At 43.5% G+C, this 16,410-nt stretch overlaps 7 protein-coding genes across 7 annotated transcripts; 4 read left to right on the top strand and 3 right to left on the bottom strand.

The window, feature by feature from the left end:
- Positions 1 to 2,733: 2,733 nt before the first annotated feature.
- Positions 2,734 to 4,349, top strand: RhiXN_07094 (Retrotransposon-derived protein PEG10; the record flags this gene model as incomplete). Its single annotated transcript, XM_043326910.1, has 2 exons — positions 2,734 to 3,578; positions 3,644 to 4,349. The coding sequence occupies 2 exons, from the start codon at positions 2,734 to 2,736 to the stop codon at positions 4,347 to 4,349; spliced, it is 1,551 nt and encodes a 516-aa protein (XP_043185382.1).
- Positions 4,350 to 4,390: 41 nt separating this feature from the next.
- RhiXN_07093 (Retrotransposable element Tf2 protein) lies at positions 4,391 to 5,986 on the top strand (the record flags this gene model as incomplete). Its single annotated transcript, XM_043326909.1, has 1 exon — positions 4,391 to 5,986. The coding sequence occupies one exon, from the start codon at positions 4,391 to 4,393 to the stop codon at positions 5,984 to 5,986; it is 1,596 nt and encodes a 531-aa protein (XP_043185381.1).
- A 129-nt stretch (positions 5,987 to 6,115) lies between these two features.
- On the top strand, positions 6,116 to 7,936 carry RhiXN_07092 (Retrotransposable element Tf2 protein; the record flags this gene model as incomplete). Its single annotated transcript, XM_043326908.1, has 1 exon — positions 6,116 to 7,936. One exon carries the CDS (start codon positions 6,116 to 6,118, stop codon positions 7,934 to 7,936), a length of 1,821 nt encoding a protein of 606 aa, XP_043185380.1.
- A 73-nt stretch (positions 7,937 to 8,009) lies between these two features.
- RhiXN_07091 (uncharacterized protein) lies at positions 8,010 to 8,612 on the top strand (the record flags this gene model as incomplete). Its single annotated transcript, XM_043326907.1, has 1 exon — positions 8,010 to 8,612. The coding sequence occupies one exon, from the start codon at positions 8,010 to 8,012 to the stop codon at positions 8,610 to 8,612; it is 603 nt and encodes a 200-aa protein (XP_043185379.1).
- A 4,540-nt stretch (positions 8,613 to 13,152) lies between these two features.
- RhiXN_07090 (uncharacterized protein) lies at positions 13,153 to 13,914 on the bottom strand (the record flags this gene model as incomplete). The annotated part of the gene is made up of 2 exons (XM_043326906.1): positions 13,153 to 13,800; positions 13,858 to 13,914. 2 exons carry the CDS (start codon positions 13,912 to 13,914, stop codon positions 13,153 to 13,155), a joined length of 705 nt encoding a protein of 234 aa, XP_043185378.1.
- Positions 13,915 to 14,378: 464 nt separating this feature from the next.
- Positions 14,379 to 15,260, bottom strand: RhiXN_07089 (Gag-Pol polyprotein/retrotransposon; the record flags this gene model as incomplete). Its single annotated transcript, XM_043326905.1, has 1 exon — positions 14,379 to 15,260. One exon carries the CDS (start codon positions 15,258 to 15,260, stop codon positions 14,379 to 14,381), a length of 882 nt encoding a protein of 293 aa, XP_043185377.1.
- A 126-nt stretch (positions 15,261 to 15,386) lies between these two features.
- Positions 15,387 to 16,319, bottom strand: RhiXN_07088 (Retrovirus-related Pol polyprotein from transposon TNT 1-94; the record flags this gene model as incomplete). The annotated part of the gene is made up of 1 exon (XM_043326904.1): positions 15,387 to 16,319. One exon carries the CDS (start codon positions 16,317 to 16,319, stop codon positions 15,387 to 15,389), a length of 933 nt encoding a protein of 310 aa, XP_043185376.1.
- Between the last annotated feature and the right edge of the window lie 91 nt (positions 16,320 to 16,410).

The following is a 16,410-nucleotide window of genomic DNA, read 5'->3' as shown; positions in this document are numbered from 1 at the left end:
AGGTAACCCTCTTACCTAAGGTACTATCCCAGAGACCTTAAGTATACATACCCTCAGTCACTTAGGCTTAAGTAACATTAGTCTAAGGTACTATACATAACCAACCACCTGCACTTGATAGTTGGTAGACTATTTGTTAGGAGTTGTTATTCCTGATAACCTAGCCTATATTGTGCATATATTCTGTGCATATCTTCTGATTCTTACTATTAGCTCTTAGTTATTCTCATATACATTTTGTATAGTAGTTCTTTCTTACTCCTGTACTTACACAACTCTTATCAGAACCCCCTTGGCATCCTTACAGACATCTAGGACACAGCAGGCTTGTATCCAAGTGGATGAGTACTAGACTTCTGTTACACCCTAACAAAATATACCACCAGATTCTCCTACTTTTTCTATTATGTTTAGTATTTTTTACAAACTTGTTACCTTCACTTGTTCAGTCACATGATCTTGGCACTTACCAAGTCAAGATGCCACACCAAGACCTGCCAAGATGCTCTGCCAAGGGTGCTTACCTTCAATCCATGCTTCTGTGCAGCCCACAGCATGCTTCTCTTTTCTCACACAACTTCTTTCTCCCATAGACTCTCAATTTGTAAATAGTTTCCTCAGTGTATATATACAGCAGGGAAATTGCTTGGAGTCACCAAGTCAATTTTACCTTGTCTATCATCACAGACAGCTACCAGTAGTCAGCAGTAGAGTTGAGTCCATAAGACCCTTAACTGATCATTAGTCCAGTAGTCACCCCCTCCTCCACTGGCCTGAGGCCCTCCCACACCATAGTTAGACAGCCTAGCACTGCCTTAAGCAGTTTATTCAGCAGCAGTTAGCCTTTAGGTAGTTGTTCACAGTGTTTAGTATGGCCATACATGCTCACCTACCAGCATGTACCCAACCTTACAGTTGGCATACAACAACTTCTGGTCACCAGCTCTTTTAGCTCCTGAAACAATGTTTCTTCTGAGGGATCCCAGGACCATACTGTTTCCTTCTTGGTGAGGTTGTGAAGGGGGCATGCTACCAAACTGAAATTGAAATGAGTTGTCTCAGGTAATTAACAAACCCCAGGAAGGCCTGGACCTGTTTGATTGTTTTGGGAGTTGACCATGATGTAACTGCTTCAACCTTCTTTTGATCCATGAGAAATCCTGCAGGGGAGATGACAATGTCTAGATAGTCCATGGTAGTGATGTGGAAATGACATTTGAGAGCTTGCTGAATAGCTGATTCTTCATCAATCTTGATACTACTTGTTGGACATGATGAGGGTGGTCCTGGGGATCTTCTGAGAAGAAGAGAATATTGTCAAGATATATGACCACAGTCATGTCAATCAGATCCCTGAAGAGGTCATTCATGAAATGTTGGAAGGCAACAGGGGTATTGTTAAGGGTTGTGTAAGTACAGGAGTAAGAAAGAACTACTATATACAAAATGTATGAGAATAACTAAGAGCTAATAGTAAGAATCAGAAGATATGCACAGAATATATGCACAATATAGGCTAGGTTATCAGGAATAACAACTCCTAACAAATAGTCTACCAACTATCAAGTGCAGGTGGTTGGTTATGTATAGTACCTTAGACTAATGTTACTTAAGCCTAAGTGACTGAGGGTATGTATACTTAAGGTCTCTGGGATAGTACCTTAGGTAAGAGGGTTACCTGACTAATGTACAGGATTTATAGGATTTGCCTAATAAGTATAGGACTTATATATGCTTAAGTAAGACTTAAGACTTATGGGGTTTACCTAAAATATATCTAGGATTTATGAGATCTTGTAGATAAAGCTATCTACAATATGGGTGGTATGGTGGATTGAAACACTATCACTCAATCACAACAGTCCTTACAGTATTGTTGCACTATACTCAATGTTGAACTCAACTACTGTGACAGTCAAGGGGCACAGGGTTGCAGTAAGTACACTAATAGGTTACCCTGTGTCTGTTGGGACTGGCCTATGGTCTTAGTGCGCCAAATAACCTCCTATGCTATTTACAGTGAGTCAATCACTAAAGTAAATGTGCAGATAAGCTGTTAAAGTGTCATGAGCCTTACCTCCTGACATGATTATGTGCTGCCTGTCACCTCCTTCCCCCAGTGTATTTGTTGGGGGACTCATCTGTATCCATCTGATCTGTTTGCATAGTTCCTATCTTCCATGTTTGTATTCTTCCCTCTTCCTTCTTCCCTTCTTGCACTTAGCCCGGACTTATTCTGCTCTAAGTGCTTCTATCTTGCTTATCTTGCTGCGCACTGGTCCGGTTCAATGTGTAGAGCTTCTGAGCCATATGCTCTATCTTGCTTCCAAGTTATACGGCCCGGACACCATCCCTTCTCATTGTATCTACCCCTTTTCCACTTTGTTATAAAAGAAGACTGTGAATTGCCTTGGAAACCCCAAGAACAATTCACCTTGTCAATTTCCCACTCTCTCATCTGTGTGAATCATCTCAACATCTCTTAGGCAATCATCTCACTCTTGGTTGTGACATTGTGAATTGTTCTTTCCTGGCTGTAGCCAATTTATCAACCTGGACATCACTCAGGTCCTCATCCCCACCTTTACTTCTTACAGTTCTCTTTTCCCTTGCCACAGAGCGCACTGGGTTATTGCACACCGCCAACTAGGCTATCCTTACATTGATTCAGAAAGACCTGAACTTTTTACCTCAATACACCCCTCAGATTGCGTATAGTTCGCATCAGACGCTATGGCAGACGCCAGATCACGCAAATCATCAATGGCCTCACTTGCATCAAGGCAGGCATCCCCTCTTATAACTCCAGCCACACTAGAAGGACCTTCTGACGCACCTACAAGTTGCACAAGGGTTGAACTCCATCCAGAAATCCTCTGGCAGCAAGAGGATGCTACAAAACTCGATCACCTACACAGATATCTCATAGGCAACAATGCCAGCAGCAGATCACAACCTCCAGCGCTCCACAGACTCCTGGAGAAGAACACAGGCCATCTTATCAGCCATCTAGATGCTTGGAAACAAACCATGTTGCAGGATGTGACACAAGCAGTAGAGAGCACAATTCAGCGCCTTCTGACTGCCCCCAGCAACACAGATCCACACACACCTCCCAGAAGAGTCTTCACAGTCATAGACAACACCCCCAAGGCCCCTTCTGGCTCAGGCAGCTCAGGCAACAGGGACTTCTTAGTCCCTATCAAGGATGAGCCTGACCCAAAAGGAAAAAGGGTCAAATTGGAGTCACCAGAACCACCTAAAGCAACCCCAAACACCTCCTGGGCAATCCCACACACCCAGGAACACCTTGACCACAATCCAGAGCAGCCTTACATCAGGCCAACACCTGTAGATCTCCCAAACACATCCCAAGCAGCAACAAGTAATCCCCTAAGCAAAGGATATCTATCAGCACAACCAGGAGAAACAAATGAAGAAAAGGAGGCAAGAACGTTACACAACATTGCTACCATCATGGGCAGAGCCTTATCTGTCCCACTGCAGAGCACCTTCAGGGGACTGTCCCAAACTCCTGGCCCAGCCCAAGCGAAATCCAAAATCCCTGCTCCTGAAAAGTATGATGGCAAGAAAGGCCCTGCAGCCAAATCATTTATCCTGGATTGCAAACCTATTTCCTTAGTAATGCTTCCTCATTCCCTTCTGATCACAGTCGAATCTCCTTTGTCCTCATGAACCTAAAAGATGGACAACCCAAGAAGTGGGGACAGATCTATCTAGAGAAGCTGCTGAATGGGGATGACAAGCCAACCTTGGAATCCTGGAATACCTTTGAAGCAGCATTCTTGCGCAACTGGAGCGACCCAGCAGCAGCACAAATTGCAGAACGACGCCTGCGTGAGCTCAAGCAGCTGAAATCAGCAAGCAATTATGCCACAGAGTTTAGAATCATAGCCAGCAAGCTAGAATGGTCAGACCCCGCCCTCATTGCCTCCTTCCAACAGGGGCTCAAGGCAGAAGTCAGAAGCAAGCTGATTGAGTACACCCTGCACAAGAACATCACTACGCTGGACGAATTCATTTCTACTGCCTGTCTAATTGATGACACGCTGTTTGAAGCACACAAGGAGCTAAGAAAAGATAGCAACAGCAGCACCAGCTCACCACAGCACCCAGCTCAGGGGCGCTCTAGCAATTTTGTCTCCAAGAAGATTCAGGAAGCAAGAAGAAACGCTGGAGAATGTTCCAAGTGTGGGGAGAAGTCTCACAAATGGGAGGACTGCAAGAATGGATGGCGCCTCAAAACAATAGAACGCTCTAAGCCTGAATCAGGAAAGGCTGCAGAAGTAGAAGAGCTGGAATTGCTTCCCCAAGCGGGAAAAGTCTGAGGAAGTCTTGCCCTGTGTCTAGGCTTCCTAAATCTTCCTCAATGTCTATAGAACCCTTGTTTTGTGCAGCCCTGCAAACCAATAGATCACCACTGCTCACTATAGACATAGAAGGAATCACAGACACTCAAACCGCTCTAATTGATTCTGGATCTTCTGCTAACTTCATTGATTCCCAATTTGCCCGTTCTCACAACATTCCACTCATTGAATTGGACTCCCCACGCTCTGTCATTGGCATTAATGGCAAACAAATCCGCAACCCTATCCGCTTCAAGGCTTGCTTAATCTTTAGCTCTCAAAACAGGCGATTTTCCGCCATCTTCTATGCTCTTCCCCTTGGAAACAGAAACCTTATCCTTGGAACCCCATGGCTCAGATTGGCTAATCCAGACATTGATTGGACCACCATGAAAGTTTCACTCCGCTTAGCTACAGAAGCACAAACTGGCAGCATCAACCCTGAGCCCCAGAACCTCCCTGTTGAATTTCAGGAGTTCCAGAAAGTGTTCAGTGAAGAGTTCTTTACCACACTGCCAGAACATTGCCCCTACGACATTGCTATTGACTTGGAAGAGGACAAACAGCCTCCCTATGGCCCAATCTATTCCATGACCCCTGCAGAGAGAGAAGCACTCAAGGAACACATTGACTCAGAACTTGCAGCTGGAAAGATTGTGCCAACCACCTCACCAGCAGGAGCTCCAGTGATATTTGTAAAAAGGGCTGATGGCAGGCTTTGCTTAGTGGTGGACTATTGCCGGCTAAATGCCATCACAATCAAGGACAGATATGCGCTACCCCAACAGGACAAGCTAATTGAGAAATTGCGCCATGCTAAGATCTTCACAAAGCTGGATTTGAGGAATGGATATCACAACATCAGAATCAAAGAAGGAGATGAATGGAAGGCTGCATTTTGCACTGCCCTTGGTCACTTTGCTCCCACAGTCATGCAATTTGGCCTTAGCAACGCCCCAGCTGTGTTCATGCGCTTCATGAACAATATATTCCGTGATTTACTTGACATCTCTGTGGTTGTGTATTTGGATGACATCTTGATCTTCTCAAACTCAAGAGAAGAGCATGTGGAACATGTCAAGGAAGTCTTATCTCGCCTATTGAAGCATAATCTATTCTGCAACCCTGCCAAATGCTACTTCTTTGTCACAGAAGTCACCTACATTGGGCTTGTGATTACCCCTGAGGGCATTTCCATGGAGAAAGACAAGGTGCAAGCAATCATGGACTGGCCTGAACCCCAAAATGTGAAACAAGTGCAATCATTCCTAGGCTTTGCAAACTTCTACCGTTGTTTTGTTCCCAACTTCTCTCGCTTAGCACGTCCTCTGAATAACCTTACTCAGAAGGAGCAACCATGGATTTGGCAAGAAGAACAGAAGGCTGCATTTGACGCAATCAAGGCTGAGATTTGCAAGGAGCCTGTTCTAGTTCACCCTGATGAATCTAAACCTTACACCTTGGAAACAGACGCTTCTGGAGCAGCCATGGGTGCTGTACTATCTCAGAGAATGGAAGATGGTCATCTACATCCTGTTGCATTCATGTCAGCCAGCTTTTCACCTGCTGAGCTGAACTATGACATGCATGACAAGGAACTACTGGCTATCATTTGAGCATTTGAGCACTGGAGAATCTTTCTGGAAGGAACTGAGCAGCCAATCACTGTGTTTACTGATCACAAGAATCTGGAGTACTGGAAATCAGCTAGAACCTTCAACAGGCGTCATGCGCGCTGGCATCTCATGCTGGCGTCTTACAACTTTGTCATTGCTTACCGGCCTGGGAAACAGTCACAGAAACCTGACGCCCTGTCAAGACAATCAGATCACATGGACTTAGAACCAGCTCCACAAATTATGATCCCAGAATCTCATTTTGAGGCATTTTCAGCACACATAGATTCGTCCTTGTTGGATCAAATCAAGGAAGCTACCCAGGAAGACCCTAGTCTTGACACAATCTTGCTAGCTGTATCAGACCCCAAATCCATGCCCCACAGCGTTGCACAGAAGTTCAAGGACTATACAATTCAGAAGGGTCTACTTTTGTATCAAGGAAGAATAGTTGTGCCAGATGAACCTGAGATCAAACAGCAACTCTTATCTCACTTCCATGATTCTCCTGCTTCTGGTCACCAAGGAAGAGCACAAACTCTAGAGTTAATCAGTTGTCACTACTACTGGCCAGCAATGAAATTCCAAGTCAATTGCTATGTTGAAACTTGTGAAATTTGCCAAAGAAGCAAGGGGCATTTACACAACTATGCTCTCAACCCACTTTCTGTCCCTGCAGGTCCCTGGGAAGATATCTCATATGATTTCATTGTCAAGTTTCCCAAGTGTAAGGGATATGACAGCATTCTGGTGGTTGTAGACCGTTTCTCAAAGATGATGCACCTGGTTCCCTGCAAAGAAACTGCTACTGCTGAGGATGTAGCTCAGATGTTCTTGGAGCATGTCTGGAAGCTACATGGGACTCCCAAGCGCACTGTGTCTGACAGAGGGACTACATTCAACTCCAAGTTCCTCAAAGCACTCTACAAATCTCTGCAAATCACTCCTAGTTTCTCTACTGCTTATCACCCACAATCTGATGGACAAACTGAGATCAAGAACCAATGGCTAGAGGCTTACCTACGTCCCTTCATTAATCATAGACAGTCTGATTGGGTTGATTGGCTTCCACTGGCTGAATTTGCTCACAACAATGCCAGAAGCAAAGCAACAGGCAAATCGCCCTTTGAGATTGTGTATGGACGTTCTCCTGTCATTTCACCACTCCTGGAACCCACTGGATCACCTATTGCAGATGACAGAGCCAAGCAACTGGCTGAGACTATTCAGGAAGTACAGGCATCAATCAAATGGGCTCAGGAGCGCTACAAACAGGCAGACACAGGGAAATCACCTCCTGAATTTCAACCAGGAGACAAAGTTTGGCTTCTGGCTTCCAATATCACGTCGCAGCGCCCCAATAAAAAGCTAGACCACAAACAATATGGCCCCTTCCCTGTCATAGAAAGAGTGGGCTCTCACGCCTATTGCCTGGCTCTCCCTGAGACCATGAGAATTCATGATGTGTTCCATGTCAGCCTATTGTCTGCTTTCAAACAAGACACAGAGTTTGATTGCACATTCACTCCTCCGCCGCCTGTAATCACAGCAGAAGGAGAAGAAGAGTACGAAGTAGACAGATTTGTAGATTGGGCAGCAGAAGACGGAATCTGGAAGTACAGGGTGAGATGGAAAGGATATGCGCCCCATGAGGACACATGGGAACCAGCCAAGGATCTACAACATTGCAAGGACAAATTGCGCAACTTCTTTGCTAATTATCCAGATGCCCCAGCTGCCAACAACGCCATCCCTGCAAATGCGCGCAGAGTTAAAAGAGGCAAGATAGTCAAGCAACTCAACAAGTCAAAAACTGCCTGCTTTGTCACTTTACAAGCTCTCACTGCCAAAACTCGCCCTGCTAAACTCTTTTTGCGCTCCCCACTATCCCAGCATGCCCATCTTCAGCTCCATCGACGCCTTGGCCTACAACCCTTGCCTGAACATTGATTGCTACATCATGAACAGCCCAGAGGAGATGAGAGCACACCTAGACAGCTCTGCCAACATAATTCACGCTCTAATGAGCGCCAGCAGTCGCAACAAGGTCAGGTTCTTCAAGCGCAACATGTACAAGCACCCCAAGTGGGGATTCCTCTATTGGCTCGACCCCAGGGGAGAAGAAGGACCAGATACACTGTATGGAAAGCGAGTATACCGCTGGTGGCACTTCATTGCCTCCCATCCAGGTGCTTTCAGGGATCTGGCACAATGGCATCGCCATGGGTTTGCTACCCCACCCCCTACAGTCTCCACACCTCCATCTGCAAGAGAGCTGACCCAGGCGATGCAGAACCTCATTCTGCTTTACCCAGCGGACCCACCAGCCTACACAAGCAGGCCAGCAACGCCAATGACCCCTCCAGCATGCCCAGACACTCCCAGGCCAACAGAAGCACATGCACCAGCACCCTTGCCCTTCCCCCTATTCTCCAGCACGCCAGACACTTGCTGGACCCCAGGGTACTTGTCCCCAGTGAGAGAAACACAATGGGAGCCTCAGAACTACCTAGGATGGAGCAATGAGGAGATAAGAAGGAATGTGGAAACATTTGAAGGCAGGGAAAATGAGGAGCTGTTTAGTTTTGAGGAGTTACTAGCTATTGATTGTTCTGAGTGGATGTAAGCAGCCCTTTGTCTCTGCCTAAGGGCTTTTGAGGGGGGCAATGTCATGAGCCTTACCTCCTGACATGATTATGTGCTGCCTGTCACCTCCTTCCTCCCCCAGTGTATTTGTTGGGGGACTCATCTGTATCCATCTGATCTGTTTGCATAGTTCCTATCTTCCATGTTTGTATTCTTCCCTCTTCCTTCTTCCCTTCTTGCACTTAGCCCGGACTTATTCTGCTCTAAGTGCTTCTATCTTGCTTATCTTGCTGCGCACTGGTCCGGTTCAATGTGTAGAGCTTCTGAGCCATATGCTCTATCTTGCTTCCAAGTTATGCGGCCCGGACACCATCCCTTCTCATTGTATCTACCCCTTTTCCACTTTGTTATAAAAGAAGACTGTGAATTGCCTTGGAAACCCCAAGAACAATTCACCTTGTCAATTTCCCACTCTCTCATCTGTGTGAATCATCTCAACATCTCTTAGGCAATCATCTCACTCTTGGTTGTGACATAAAGGCTTGTGTGTATATGTGAATATATGAGAGTAAAAGTAGGATAAAAGTAGGATGCATTAGAAGCGTCTTCACAGGGTCCTTTTATACCCTGAGAAGGTGCACAAACAAGTATATACATGATTGATACCAAGAGGGGGTACAGGAGGTACATGTGGCAACTGAAACACTTGAGGGAGCCAATACTTTGGTACATAGTAAACAAATAACAGATCATAATATTTGCCCCAAGGCAGTGTTTACCTGTGTGGGTCCTTAGATGTCCCAAGGCTAAGTGTTTCATCCTTGGAGTAAACAGTCCCAAAGGTATAATACCACTGTATTGGGTACTTACAGTAAATAGGGCATAACTCTGCCAAATGTTGTCCATTTTGCGTGTTTGACCCAGCATTCTGGAGCGCACAAACAGGCGCACCTAAGCACAAGTGACTTAGCAGTGTGAGATGCCTGGGTGGTGGAGAAAAGGCGCATTTAGTGCATTGGTGCTTAAGCGCTGATTAAGCGCTGGAGCACTTGCCTATGCAACAGGGGGGACCCTGAATATTTCTGTGTGTAGCCACAAGATGGAATCTTGTATAATAAATACTACAAACAGGAGAAATATCACTTATTACTGTTTATCTCCTCAGCTGAATTTATATATATTTAAATGAGTGAGAAAACAGCATATATGCAAAAGGCATTGCATATTTAGGGTATTCCTGAGGTTTATAGGTTTTGTGAAGGTTGCAATTGAATAGAGGGACCTTGAAAACCTTAGTTTGCATCTTTATCATATTTTATTTACTGTAGGATTGCTTGTGTAATTAATAAAATAAGTACAGATTATGGAAGAAATGTCATATCCATAACAACATGTGTCAGTATAATTTGGATGGGATTCACTGATTGGATGCTCAGCAATGGAGATAAATTTTTGACCTCTCCTGACCTGCAATACTTTTGCTGCTCAGTGTAAGAAAAGGAACTATCTACATATGGTCTGTGCATGTGAGAAAAGAAGTGTCTGTGTGAAAGAAAAGTGTGCTGCAGGCTGTACAGAAGCATGGATTTGTGGTAAGTGCCCTTGGCACAGCATTTTGACATGGCATTGCAGCATAATAAGCACCAAGATCACATGATTGAAAAACTAAAGATACAGAGTTTGGAAAAATACTAACAATAATAGAAAAATGGTGTAACTTTGGTGCTATAAGTTAAGAGGGTGTAACAGGCTACCACACCATCCTAGTAGTCATTGATTCCTTCTCTAAACCTGGCCATTTCATCCCCACATGAAAGACAGTGTCAGCAAAGGATTGTGTCCTGGGCATGGTCACATGACCAGTACAAGTGGTTGCATGCTGGCCCAAGCCCAAATTTGGGGGGTAGCAGGTGTAATCATGGGTTGTCAGCAGAGGAATAATAGGGCTCTATGGCTTAGTGGTCAAGCTGGTTCAATTCTGGCTAGTTCTATTTTCCTCTGTTTATAACAATTCTCAATAGGCAAAAAAGTCTGGTTAGACAGAAAAAACATTCAACTCTGCACAAACTGTTTCAAAATAGACCCAAAACACCTAGGTCCCTTTGTAGTCACAGAGAGAATTTCAAGCCACACCTACTGCCTAAAGCTCCTTGGAGACCCTGAGAATCCACAACATCTTCTACATGGGATTGTTATCCTAGGCTCATGAATTGCCAAGTCAACCCTTTCTGGAACACCCTACACCCAAGACAATTGGAGGAGAAGAAGAATTTGAAGTCAAACATTTTATTGACTCAAAAAGGCAAAAAGGAAAATGATTTTACCTGGTCAAATGGAAGGGATGGCCCAGAAGATAATTTCTGGGAACCTGAAGCACTTATGGAAAACTAAAAAGATGAGATCAGGCATTTTAACCAAGCAAGAGTCAAAAAGGCTTGTGACTCTGCCAAGAGCCTTTAAAGGGGGGAAAATGTTGCAACCTAACAAACAATACCACCAGATTCCTCTACTTCTTCTATCATTTTTACTATTTTTTACAGACTCCATATCTTCACTTTGTGAGTCATGTGATCTTGGCACTTACCAAGCCAAGATGCTGCAGCAAGACCTGCCAAGATGCTGTGACAAGAGTGCTTAGATATCAAACACACTTCTGCACAGCCTGCAGCATGGTTCTTATCACATACCTTGATTCCTTTTCTCACATCTTATCTATTTATAATTAGCTAACCCTTGGGTATATACAGTTGCATGCAACTCAAATGCAACATGTGATTGCATTCCACAAAAATGTGTGCACACTGGGAACAGTTGAGATATTGACATAGATGTATTAGTTGAAAGTCTAGACACATATTATCAGACTCTAAGTACAAAATGTCTTAGAGATTGAAAGTGTCTATGCATGGGAGCACCCTTGTGTTTTGTGCTTGGTGTTGCATTTGATTTGCAAATGCTTACCAACTTCCCCATGCCTCAAAGATTTTGGTCTATCTTGACCATTTCTGGGCTGATTTTGATAGTTAAAAATATGTGAAATGCTTCTAGTATATGATATAGCAACATATACAAGATATGAGAAGATAAAATCTATAAATAAATGTGATATGGACATAGATTGTACAAATGAGATTCCCCCCCCCTATTTTGTATGATACTCCAGACTCAGGAAGCCAGTGAAGGGCATAAGCTATCAGTGCACTTTTGATGGTATGGTGACTATACTAAAAGTACCAGATAAGGACTTGGCCAAGAAGATAATGAGACAAGGCTAATATACAACAAATCTAGGATATCCCCCCAAATTCACTAGGTAGCCATACCATACAGAAAGCAGGTAGCAGGTTCATACTTGTCTAGAATGTAGCTAGCACAGACCTAAGTACTCACACAAAGTTTGAATCCATGAGCTGAGAAACTGAAAATATGAGAGACCATTCAATAGTTCAGTTATAGAATTTTGGTTAATTTCCTATTAAGATCATGTATGAATGCAGACTTTTATGGTGCATGGTCTCTCATATTTTCAGTTTCTCAGCTCTTGGATTCAAACTTTGTGTGAGTACTTAGGTCTGTGCTAGCTACATTCTAGACAAGTATGAACCTGCTACCTGCTTTCTGTATGGTATGGCTACCTAGTGAATTTGGGGGGATATCCTAGATTTGTTGTATATTAGCCTTGTCTCATTATCTTCTTGGCCAAGTCCTTATCTGGTACTTTTAGTATAGTCACCATACCATCAAAAGTGCACTGATAGCTTATGCCCTTCACTGGCTTCCTGAGTCTGGAGTATCATACAAAATAGGGGGGGGGAATCTCATTTGTACAATCTATGTCCATATCACATTTATTTATAGATTTTATCTTCTCATATCTTGTATATGTTGCTATATCATATACTAGAAGCATTTCACATATTTTTAACTATCAAAATCAGCCCAGAAATGGTCAAGATAGACCAAAATCTTTGAGGCATGGGGAAGTTGGTAAGCATTTGCAAATCAAATGCAACACCAAGCACAAAACACAAGGGTGCTCCCATGCATAGACACTTTCAATCTCTAAGACATTTTGTACTTAGAGTCTGATAATATGTGTCTAGACTTTCAACTAATACATCTATGTCAATATCTCAACTGTTCCCAGTGTGCACACATTTTTGTGGAATGCAATCACATGTTGCATTTGAATTGCATGCAACTGTATATGCAAAACTATAACCAATAAGAACCCAGTTCTAGCTGCAGCCTTACTCATGCATATGTGTCACTGAGATGTCATGATGATGTCATCAGGTGGAAGTGGCTATGTATGATTGGTAAGCACAGATGGAGATGTGGCTTGGCACTTGTGTGTGATATAAGCACCAAGGTCATGTGATTGAAAATATTGTTTGTTTAACTTTGTTTAAATTTGAGAAAATGGGAATAAATTCCCTGGTATTGACTGAGTCTACAACACTGCCCCCCCTCTTAAAGGCCTTTTTCCTCATTTCTTTCTCAAAATCTTTCAGGATTTTTTCAGCATTCTTGAAGTTTTCCCTGGGTTCCCAGGTATTTTCCTCTGATCCATAGCCCTTCTATTTCACCCTGAAAAACCATTCACTGTTTCTCTCTTCCATGTCTGTGATCCCTTCCACCTTGTATTCCTCTTCTCCATTGATTGTGACTGGTAGGGGGCAACTTTCAAAGGCATGCTTCTTGTCCTGTTTGACTTTTGACAATAATCTCATGTAGAAGACATTGTGGATTCTCATTGTGGGCAGCAGTTCAAGGCAGTAGGCACAATTGGAGATCTTTTCAGTGACTTTGAAGGGTCCTAGCTGCTGTTCTATTAGCTTGGGGCTCAGGGTCTTCAATTTGACATTCTTGGCATCCAGCCAAACTTCCTCCCCAACCTCAAATTGCATAGGTTCTCCTGATTCTCTGGCTACCATACATGACTTGGATTGCCAGAGAGCTGCCTCTACTTCTTGCCATTGAGCTTCCATCTGGTTGGCCAGGTTGTTGGCTTCCAAGATGTCTGTAGGTACATTGCTTGGGGTTAAGGCAAGTTCCCATTCATACAGTGCTTTGAATGGGGATTTGCTGGTGCTGGTATGAACTGCATTGTTATATGCAAACTCAGCCATGGGGAGCCATTTTACCCAGTCCTTTTGATTGACTCCAGAGTATGCTCTTAGGAAGTGTTCTACTGTAGGGTTGACCCATTCTGTTTGCCTGTTGCTCTGTGGGTGATAAGCCAATGAGAAATGGGGGTCTATCTCAAGGCATTAGTACAGTACTTTAAGGAACTTGTTGTTGAAGACCCAACTGCAGTCTGAGACTGTTTTCTCAGGCATGCCATGTGTTGTAGACACACTCAATACCAGGGAGTTTATTCCCATTTTCTCAAATTTAAACTAACACAAACAGACAACATTTTCAATCATGTGACCTTGGTGCTTATATCTTATGCTAAGTGACAAGCCATGCCTTCATTCATGCTTATTCTGTTGAAAGACACGTAGAGCTAAACAATATTGTATCTCAGCTCTACTATATGGTAGTGAACTCTTGTGTATACTGTACCTAAACAATATTGTATCTACAGGATTATAAGCATACATGAACAGAATAGAAAGATATGATACGTACCTCATCTCTACTATATGGTAGTGAACTGAGGTACACAAGAATTGATAAAGAACACATTTATACTTGTACATCCAAACGTAAGTAAATATATGCGTAAGGATTACATGTATGGTTCCGTGAGACTGATATTTCAACACGCCCACTCAGGATAACAGAGACAAAAGGAAAATTAAGACATGCCCATATCAGCAACAAAGCTGGGGAACTTGGTTCTTCTGAGTGGCTTAGTAAGTATATTGGCCACCTGCTTGTTGGTCAGGATGTATTGTAAGTCAACTTCCTTCAATTCAATCATCTCACAAATAAAATGGTGTTTAATTTGGATATGCTTTGTGTTCTGGTGATTGATTGGATTCTTTGCAAGAGCCATACTCAATTGATTATTGGTAAGTAAAGTTGTTGGCCCTTTGGGGAGTAAATTGAGTTCTGATAGAAATTGGCAAAGCCAAATTAGCTTGCGTGTAGCACTTGCAGCAGCAATGTATTTGGCCTCCATACTTGATAGCAAGATTGTCAGCTGTTTTCTCAATGACCATGCAATACTTGCCCCGCCTATCATGAAAGTCCACCCGGTAGTTGATTGACTGGTGTTTGGATTGCCTGCGTAATTGGCATCAACGTAACCGGTGAGTTCCAATCCTTTTGACTTCTTGTAAACTATACTGAGGTCCTTTGTGCCCTTTAAATACCGCAGAGTACGCTTGAATGCGTTCCAGTGCTTGTGCCCTGGGTTTGCGGAGTGCTGGGCCAACAGGCTGGTTGCATATGCAATGTTGGGCTGTGTTTGTACCATAGCATACATCAGCAAACTAATGCCACGCTGGTATAGGGCTTGGTTGACAGTCAGTGAGTTGAGTTTTGGTAGATTTGGCGATTCGGCCATAGGCGTGTTGCTTGGCTTACAATTGTTCATATTGATTCTTTTTAGGACTTCTTCAATGTATTGTTCTTGCAATATTTTGAGGGTTCCGGCATTGCAATCTTGATGAATTGACACTCCAACAAACATCTTTGGCTCTCCTAGATTGACAAGTTCAAAAACTTTTGCCATTTTGGACTTGATTTCCTCAAGAAAGGTACAAGGTTTGCCGATTAATAGCATGTTGTCTATGTGAGCTACAATAAATGCAATGTTATTTTTATTTTGCCTATGAAAGACAGCATGGTTGGAGTTGCATCAGGTAAACCCAATCTGTTTGAGAACTTTGCGTAGTTGAGAATAAAATGCTTGCGCTGCTTGCTTGAGGCCGTATAGTGCCTTCTCAAGCCGCCAAACGTATTTCACGGGATCGTCCTCAAAGCCTTCTGGCTGCTCCATGTATATCTCCTCCTTGATTGTGCCATGTAAGAAGGCAGTCTTGATATTGAGCTGAATTATGTTGTAATCTTTGCTTGTACCTTTGGCCAGGAGTGTACGCGTGGAGTCGGAATTTGCAACAGGTGAGGACGTATCTTCAAAATCAATACCTGGACGCTGAGAGTATCCTTTTGCAACCAGTCTGACTTTATACCGTAGTATTTTGCCATTTGGACCTACCTTGTACCCAAAAACCCATTTGCATTCAACCACATTTCTTCCAATAGGTTGCTTAACTTGTCTTCCCACACTGTGCTTAGTAATCAAGTTGTACTCTTTGTTCATAGCGCCCATCCACATTTGAGCATCTACGCGGGACATTGCCTCAGCAAAGGTTGTTGGGGGAGCGGCTAGAGCAGTGTAAAATGCCTCTACCATTGCGTTTATATGCATTAACCATGCATCTTCAGTGCCCACATTTGCCCCATACTGTTGAGGAGGTTTTGAGGGTTGAGTTGAGCGTTGAAATGTTACCGGCTCTGCTGCTGGTGGATTTTCCATTGGTTTGGTTTCAGCATTTGAGTTGTGAGTCTTGGGCTTTGGTTTGTTTTTGGCGTTAGAGTTGTGAGCGTTGGATTTTGGCTTGTTTTCAGCGCTAGAGTCGTCCTTGTAGGTTTCTAGTATTACCCAATGACGATTTCCGATTCCTTCATCAAATACAACGTCTCGGGAGGTTAGGATCTTTCCAGTTTCTTGTTGAACAAGTAAATGCGCCTTTTGATTTGGTGCAAAGCCCAGGTACGTGCATTTCATCAACCAATGTTGTAGCTTAGTACACTTATTATTGGGTATTCTTGCCCATGCCGTGCAGCCAAAAATACAAAGTTGAACTACATTGGGAGTT

This window comes from Rhizoctonia solani, chromosome 13 (genome assembly GCF_016906535.1).
Source record: "Rhizoctonia solani chromosome 13, complete sequence".
In the NCBI taxonomy this organism is placed as follows: domain Eukaryota; kingdom Fungi; phylum Basidiomycota; class Agaricomycetes; order Cantharellales; family Ceratobasidiaceae; genus Rhizoctonia; species Rhizoctonia solani.
This window is presented reverse-complemented; position numbering and strand designations above follow the sequence as displayed.